Below are 9,103 nucleotides of genomic sequence, written 5' to 3'. Positions count from 1 at the left end.
TAGTATATGTTTGCTAACCATGGATGTGTGAGCTGGTTGTGTGGTTTGCAACTATGCAATGGCCGGTGGCCAATGCTGCTGTCACTTGCTACAAAATTTTTTTGGGCAAGATTTGGGGTGAGATTGGATTGCTGGAATGTGGCCAGGCAAGGCTTCTGCTCCTGCCTTGGACTTTGGGGTTTGGACACCGGTTTTCATGTTGGGAAATGATCCCTGAAAAGTTGGGCTGCCTTGGCTGCTCATCCTTTCGGCGCGTTCCAGCCGATCGACCATCCTTGGCCTCTCGTGATCGTTTTTCATCTCACATGATTTGATTTGGTGCCTGGCTCGTTGCTGTATCATGTAAGAGCAAGTTTAATAGTATAGTCAACTGCTAGTTCCAAATTATTTATAGCTAATTTAATAGCCAATTCATACAATAGTAACTTACTACGTTATTAATATATGGTCCCATCTATCATACATATATTGTGTCTTGAAGTCCGTACTGCAGCTGGCTACAGATCTGTAGCCCGCTGTTATTCTCTCTTATCTTTTATCTCTTTAAAATATGTTTATAGCTGACTTATAGTTTGCTATTGTACCTGCTATGAGGGGAGATGATTAAGACATGTGAAATAAGTTTTTTTTTTAATCCTTGAGACAATGGAAGAGGCAAGATACCTTTGACATCCTGAAAAACTATACTAGATGTCAATAAACAATCTAAAAGAAACGATTTAAGGTGTAAGTGTCATCTATGGTTCACACTAGTAAAGAACTCCGAATACAATTAATGTTGTACGACACAATAATATATCGCAAAATTTTACCATGGAAATAACGAGAAATGATGAAGACAACTTCTCTGTAAGCTTTTATCTTTTCTTATTAACAGTATACTATCTCTTGCCCAACATTACAAAAAGAAATTTGGGGGAATTTTGGGACACGATTTTTATACACTTCGCCAAGCGCCTAGCTTCTAGAGTACCAGAGCACCGGATATTCTCGTTGTCGTTGTTGTGATGCCATATGGGCTACAGGGCTAGTGCAGGGTTTCCCTGCATTGTTTCAGGCATAGGTCAAAGCTAAGACCACAACAAAGAACATGGGATGAGTTAGAGAATTGAGGCGATGGAAGGTTCGACTTGCAAGGTTGACCTAGCCCTAGGGGCCTATTCGCATAGGCAGACAAGATCGCACGATTTGGGCCGACATTCTTCAGAGTGGACTAAACGTTTGCCTGCTCTGATTTAGGATGGTCATCCTCAAGTTCAGGGATGGTGTCTACCAGCAGGCTGAGCTAGTAGTGGTGAGCTGCTCAGATTTTAGCTCCCCTTTGATTTGAAAAATGCATCCAAATTCCAAGCATGCAGACAAAGGCATGAACAAAGAGGAATCTGATAATTCTACTTGATCATTGGGTCTACGGCTGATAGAACGGCATATAAGCAACCAATAAATAATCTGTCAGTAAAACTTTTAAATCTATATTATTCACGGTTTAAAAGCTAATTCTAGAAAATAAAATACGATGAACCCCCCACCCCTAAAAGAATCAACTTGTTTTAAAATTCAAAATTTGACAATTGCTCATAAGCTGAAAAGCAAATGATATTGTATAGGAATCATTTTTGAAATTTAGACTGTTGGAATACTAAGAGGCCTAGTAGAAGAGAAGTGTTGGGAAAATTGAGCCCAGATGGCACACATGTAACAATTAAGAGAGATCATCCGACGAACTCTTCCCTTGGGAAAATGCTTGGTGTTACTGCCAAAATACATGTCAACCAGAACATTTCACCTCAAATTGCCGCACTGGGTATTGATCACAGTAAATTATCGTCATTAATTTGAAGTCGTGTGTAGTAGCTCTATAGCTCAAAATCCAATTTTCATAGCCTCTTGCACCTGATTATTTTGGTTGGCTGGAAGCCACGGTTGACAGTTGACACATCACCAAGGCGCCATGAGTATTCACACCAAATTGCACGAACAAATAAACCTATTCTAACAACGTGGTGCTGCGAGGCCTTTTTCACAATTTGATTTACACGAGAAATAAGATAAGTTACATTTTTAAGCAACAACCTTTGTTAGGGCATCAACCACTTGCTGTCGAGTGGGCAATGCCGGGATGGCTCCTCTCTCTGTCACAGTGAGAGCCCCACAGACATTTGCAAACTTTAGAGCTTCTTTCAATCGGCCTTCATCCTATTTAAACCACACAAGAAGAATTAGAGAAGCATTAAAGCTCCAAGTAGCTGATCAATGATATGCTAGCTTGAAAGCAATGGTGTAGCTCATTAACATGAGACAAGCACAATCAATTCAGATACTCGAAGTACACTTTTTTCTTAATGAAATGAAGCGCGTGCCTTTTGCGTTTTCGAGAAAAAAAAAACTCGAAATACACATTTGGGCTATATCAATTTGCTTCCTTTTCAGTTGAAAATCATTTCATACATCCTCATTCTACTGCCACAGAGAACAAAACAAATTGAATGGAAATTCATGTTTATTTCTGTTGTGAACATACCTGCAGCAGTGAAAAATCAACAGATAGCTGGGATAGTATTCCAGCAACAAAGGCATCTCCAGCACCAGTGGTGTCAACAGCATTCACCTTAAGTCCACCAACTCTCCCATTAAATTCCTGTTATTTTACAAGAAACATTAACATTAGGCACAATTTATACAGCCTTAGTTACACAATAAGGTTCCAAGTGACTGCAAGAAAAAATAAACGAGATAGTAATCCTATATACCTATAAAGTTCATCCCCACTAAGTGTAATTAATGCTAATTCTCTCTTCTCTCATGAAGCCACATCACCTCAATTGTTTTTAGCTTTTGGATGATTCATCAAAGGTGTAAATTGCATCTCTTCACATCACCTCAATTGTTTATAGCTTTCGGATGATTCATAAAGGGTATAAATTACATCTCTTCCCCCCAAAAGGCACATCATACAACCCAATCATTTATAACCTATGGATAATTGATAAAGGTAAAAAATATATAAACACATGAAAAAAATCGTATAGTAGGTAAGAAAGAAAATTTTAGAAGTAATATCTACTATATTATCACATAATTCTCCCGCAGCAACGCGCCGGGTACCCATCTAGTAAAACAATAATCTCCAACCTCCAAGTGTGACCATGTTCATCACAAATACTCCCTTCGGTTTTTAATGTTTGACGCTGTTGACTTTTACATATATGTTTGACATTCATCTTATTTAAAAATTTTGTGAAAATATGTAAAAATATAAGTCATGCTTGAAGTAGTTTTAATGATCACAACAAAATAAATGATAATTACTTAATTGTTTTGAATAAGATGAATGGTTAAACATATATCCAAAAGTCAACGGCATCAAACTTTAAAAGCCGGAGGGAGTAAATATAGAATATTTCTATTATATCAGAAATGATTATATCAAATCCTGCATTACTTTTGTGAGGAAATAAGTGTGCTTAAGGAGATAATAGAAAGGGCGTCAATAACAATTTTTTACTGACATAAATTGGTTAAGAAACAATGCGAATGTTAGTCATATACAGCTGATAGACAGACAAAATTACCTTAGAATAATATCTACAACCTTCTGGACCTTCAGTGACAAGAAGCAGTTTCAGATTTGGGTGCATGAGTTTTTTTATTACAGAATCATCATATGGATCCTCCCCTTTCGTCAAAAAGGAAACCTCCTCTTCACTAATCTGTTTCAAAAGGAATGCACAATCAAATCAAGCACTTCTTTAACCTATAAATTGCTTTCCCTGTTAAACTTTACCTTGATAACATCAGCAGTTTCCCATATGCTCAGTATACCATCTCTAGCATCATCAGCTGATGACCACAGTGGGAGCCTCAAATTCGGATCATACGAAATTAGCACCCCAGCATCTTTAGCAGCTTTGGCAGCTGCAATATGTGCAGTTTTACATGGTTCAGTTATAAGACTTATCGAGCCATGGTGGAAGATTTTTGCCTAGCATGGTTACCATGATTAAGTTAGCTCCAGTTTGACACAAAATATTACATGATTATTGAAGGCACTAGCAGTAGATAGGGCATAGGCATAATATCATTCACCAAGGTGTACCTTTCTGATAAGATCAAGGTCAAGTTCCTTTTCTTCAAGCAGCATATCTGCACTTGGATTGCGATAAAACATAAATTCACGTTCACCATCATTTCGGAGTGTCACAAATGCCAAAGCTGTTCTAGCATGCGCATCAAATAGCAATCCTTGATTGTTTACATTATTTTCCTTCAGTATGTCAGCTAGCATGTAACCAAATTCATCATCGCCAACCTGCATGTGTTGAATATTGAACAGCGTGTAGTGAAAAAAAAGCCTCTTGATTTTGAAGCTAAAACTGCTGGGCTGAAAAACCTAACAGCAATACAAATAAGTGCATTTTGAAATGAAGCCAACTCTTAATAGGAATGGAACATAATGGTTTTGAGCACCAGGCCCGTATATACAGTAGTTCAGGGTGAGCTACTGAAAAGGGCCCCCAAATTTTACTTAAGTAGTAATGGTATGATTAGGTATAAGTAGCAGCTAGCAATCAACAGCAATACGGCATTGACTCCATGTCCTTCCCAAGGTATCCAGAGCTTCTCACACCTCTGCAGCTCTCTTCCTTCTCAACAGTTAGTCAATTGATTTCTTGATTTCTTCCACCGTTCCCCATGAAAATCATTTCCTCTCCCTCCTATTTTTTCTCCTACCAATTAAAATCACAGAGACAATGAATTCACTCCCTCCCATCTCATCTACCTTTTCTATGTTTCTTCCTAACTCAAATTGGGGCTGCAATGATTCGCAATGACAATGAAAATTGATGACTTTTTTTCCTATTTCTTATTCTTGAAAAAATGTTTCAGTCATATAATGAAGCAAAAATATATTTAGTTATTAGCATTTACCAAATGTAGGGCCTCATTTTGTATTTATCACCAGGGCCTCTAATTCTTAGGTACGGGACTGTTGAGCACACTGCACTTTTGGCATCCAAATTCTAAAAATATCTTCCTAGGGCAGCAGATTTGCAAAATTACTCACATAAACCCATCATCTAGTTCAAGTTCCAAAATGTGCCAACATAGAAGTGTTTGCTGGCTCTTTTGATGTTTTCCTCTGATTCGTTTAGCTTGGGTAACTCTCAAGGTGATGCTCCTATGTCCTAGTCAGTGATAGAAGCGTTTGCTCTACTGAGAGGTACAAGCATGACAGAAGAACCAGAGATGACATGACCTGCTACAATATGCAGAAAGTAAATCGACAGGCTTCCACAAATACAATTCCTAAAAGCCAGAAAACATATGATACAATTGGTTGGCTGCCTGCATTCTTAACCCTGACCAGACAGACACAAAAGGATGCCTCGGGCGGTTGGACCTGCCTTGGCAGGAAAAACGAATTTGCACATCTTTTCCATAGCTTGGCTGGGCTGATGTTGTACGTGAGTACATGTGATTCTTTCATATGCCTCCCAGAATACACGTCTTTTATTTCTTATCTACTGCACATGCTTGCTCCCTCCCTCATCTCTGACTCTGAAGCTGCTGTTCTTCTTCATTTTCTTGGCTACAACTTCATTTCAGCAGAAACTCTTGATCTCCCAAACACCAAGGCACATTCCATTTTACTGTGGCATAGTTGAGAGGATCTTCACCCAGATGGCTTTGTCCTGCTCTATTGTGGTATCTTGCGTTGTCTCCTACTGCTCTTATTTGCTTTCTTGAGCAAGAAAGAAGATTGAATTTGTACAATCTAAACTGTGTCCTTTTTCAGGCCCCAAACAGAAAGTGCAATAGCACAAATACGCATGTAGCACGCATAAACAGGAAGAAAGTTTGCAAATTACCTTTCCAATGAAAGCCGATGACCCACCAAGACGAGCAATTCCAACTGCAACATTAGCAGGTGCGCCCCCTGGAGCCTTCTTGAAGGCTGACGCTTCTGCTAATGATACACCATTGACAGTTGGGACGAAGTCAATGAGCAATTCTCCAAAGCACACCACATGTGGAGAACTGCTTGTTCCAGGGGTGCCATCACTGTTTGAAACTGCTTTGGTACAAACTGTCATTGAAAATTGAACAAAAGCAAGAAATCGTCAGATTCACTATCTAAAAGGACCTTCAAACTAAATATCTCTAAGTTCACTAGATGTTAAATGAGTGCAACTGGCACATAATGTCACAGAAGATGGCTATGGCGAGTAGGGTGACATAGAGTGCAACCCACTTCAGTCACGAGAAAAAAAAATTCAAGTACTTGTAAGAGGAGTACAAAATTATGCTATACTGCTACTCCCTCCGTTTCAGGTTATAAGTCGTTTTGACTTTGGTCAAAGTCAAACTATTTCAAGTTTGACTATGTTTATAGACAAATATAGTAATATTTACAATACTAAATTAGTTTCATCAAATCAATAATTGAATATATTTTCATAATAAATTTGTCTTAGGTTGAAAATATTACTATTTTTTTCTACAAATTTGGTCAAACTTAAAGCATTTTGACTTTGACCAAAGTCAAAATGACTTATAACCTAAAACGGAGGGAGTATATGTTTTGGCACAGATTACCAGTTTACCACAAAAAATGAGTCCAACACCTTCCTTGACAACCCCAATCCCAATCAGCATTACTACAATACAGTTAAGTTAATTGTGTCAACGCCATAAAATAGAAGCCTTCCGTAGTTGACATAACAGTTATAATCACCAAAAATAGCCTCAGTTTTCACACTAAGCATAATTTGTCATCACCGCATAACTAAATTTTTTTTCACATGTTCCACAAAAAACTAAAAAATGTTCACATGCATGATGCCCCAGCCTACATTTTCATCGGTGCACATTATCCAAGCGTGATATTGGCACCAACTCCAACCGTCACTAGGATTCAACTTCCTGATCAGTCAAAACTGTTAGTAAAAGCACACCAAGTTCATGTGCGAACGGAGTTGCATTTCTCACAGACGACAAAGCCATGAGCTCGCGGCCGCCACACACCAAGCTCACATTTCAACTACGCCGGCCGCGGTGTCCCATCCCTTGGGCAAGGCTTGGCTCCCGGAGCGAGCTATCGAATCAACGAAACCGTCCCCAAATCAACTCCCGCAGCCAGCCAAACCCGAGGTCCGAACCCCCCCAAACAGAGAGCGGTGCCAGTCGCAGTACCTGCGGATGACGTCCGGAGCGGCGCGAGGAACGCGGCGTTGCGGGGCCGCGCGGCCGCGGCGGGGAGGGAGCAGCGGAAGATGCGGCCGGCGCTGAAGCAGGGACGACGTGAGGTGGTGGGGAGCCGGCCCGCGGTGAAGGGCGGCGGCGGCGGCGGCGCGGCGTGGAGAGCCATCCCGGAGTTGCGGATGCGGCGGTGGCGTAGCCGAGAATATGGCCGCCGCGGGGCGGCGGAACCGATCGAGGAGGCGGAGGCGGCGAGGTGGGGGGGGGGGGGGGGGGGGAAGCAGGAAGCTAGGCGAGCGGCTGAGCTCCGCCGCTGCGAGAGAGTGTGGACTAAAACGGAGGTCAAAAGCTGACAAAGCTGGTGCGGATCTTTCGTGGGAGAGGAGCAGAACGCCGGCCGTCTGATTGTCCTGTACTACATACCAAACGGACGGTGCAGATTGCACGTGTCAAGAAAAATTCATACGCACTCTTGAGAATCAGGAGATCTAGCTTTTAATTTATTTTCTAAATACTATAATTATAGCTTCTTAAATCTTAGATGAAAAGTTAAACGGTTAGAAAAGGAAGCTAGAGATGTTATAAGCTCCTCCCAACAGGTCTGAGGCACAATCAAAAAGATTTTGAATTTTATCCTCCATCTCAAAAAAATATTAGAATGTGTCATATTCAATACTATTTGCTTATATTTTGGTTAGTATATATTTGTGGTATTAGAATATTGTCCTATCTAATATTAGGTGTTTATGTTTTGGGACGGAAGGTGGTAGATTTTAAGAATAATTTGTGTGTTTCTTCCCTTTTATTAAGCATATATACACGAGAAGAGAATCATCAAGCAATAAAAGCGACGAAGGAACCTTGAAAGTTGGTCTTACGGAAAATGAAATAAATCTGAAATTAAAATCAGCATTTTGGATTATAATGCAAGGACTTGCCAAGCTGGGCCTAATTTGGACTAAGCACAACTAACTAACTATACCCCCATCTATATCAGCCCACGAAATGCGCAAGTACGATGGAACATTTGCATTAGCCTTTTACTTATACAGCACTAGAAAATCAGCTCAAGTTCTACCTATCCAGAAAAAAATTAAGCCTGATTCCACCATTTTAGAGCCGGCATTACATGATCTGCACCGCAGCGTGTAAGTTTATAGGATTTCTACGTTGGTTTCGGACAAAAAAAAATTATAAGAGTACCTAGCATAACACTTCCGTTATTTTAGAATACTAACTTCTTATTATAGATCTGGACGCTAAGAGTTACTATCTCTATTCTAAAACATAATTACTTCTAGCTCTATATCTAAATATAAAAGAGTATGTTTAGCTATGTAGTTGGAAGCTATATTTTAAGATAGACATAGTATTTTCTTTTAGGGGCAATTGTAAATTTACCGCTAATTTGAATCGTTATTACAAGACTGCCACTAGAAAATTGTAAAAATATCACTGGAACTGTCATTCGAGTTTCTTTTAAGACGGAGGAAGCAATTCTCAATTGAGTCCAGTGCAAACCGTGTAACAAAATCCTCAAATACATCTGCTGAGCAAAACATCCCTTAGCTAGCAAAGTTGAGACATCACTCATGGTTCAGCAACAGCCGTAACCTCCTCTCCTCTCGGTTGGCATGTTCGACCGTGCCACTCCCGGTCGGCCACACACACAAGTGCTTCCTAGGAAGTGGGCAACATGCTCCGATGCTCCACCAGCCAGTGGACTGGATTGCTCCGTTTCGTATCAGCTCCGGCCTGGCCGCTTTTCCAGCTCACCGGTCGACGAGCACGTACGTATTACGGATGAAAATGGACATGGTAATTCCCCACGGATCAAGGATCGTGCAATTGTCTTTTTTTAACCTTTTACTACTAACATGTTTATACTTTACAATGGGTTAAA

General features: G+C 40.3%; 1 protein-coding gene across 1 annotated transcript; it reads right to left on the bottom strand.

Annotated features, from left to right (window-relative positions):
• Positions 1 to 1,807: 1,807 nt before the first annotated feature.
• LOC4340579 (probable fructokinase-6, chloroplastic) lies at positions 1,808 to 7,576 on the bottom strand. The gene is made up of 7 exons (XM_015785564.3): positions 7,195 to 7,576; positions 5,871 to 6,088; positions 4,097 to 4,309; positions 3,785 to 3,982; positions 3,573 to 3,710; positions 2,522 to 2,638; positions 1,808 to 2,196 (listed from the first exon to the last, which is right to left on the bottom strand). The coding sequence occupies exons 1-7, from the start codon at positions 7,367 to 7,369 to the stop codon at positions 2,062 to 2,064; spliced, it is 1,194 nt and encodes a 397-aa protein (XP_015641050.1). The 5' UTR covers positions 7,370 to 7,576; the 3' UTR covers positions 1,808 to 2,061.
• Positions 7,577 to 9,103: the final 1,527 nt, after the last annotated feature.

This window comes from Oryza sativa, chromosome 6 (genome assembly GCF_034140825.1).
Source record: "Oryza sativa Japonica Group chromosome 6, ASM3414082v1".
NCBI classification, from domain to species: domain Eukaryota; kingdom Viridiplantae; phylum Streptophyta; class Magnoliopsida; order Poales; family Poaceae; genus Oryza; species Oryza sativa.
Note: the sequence above shows the minus strand (reverse complement) of the source record. Positions and strands in the feature narration are given on the sequence as shown.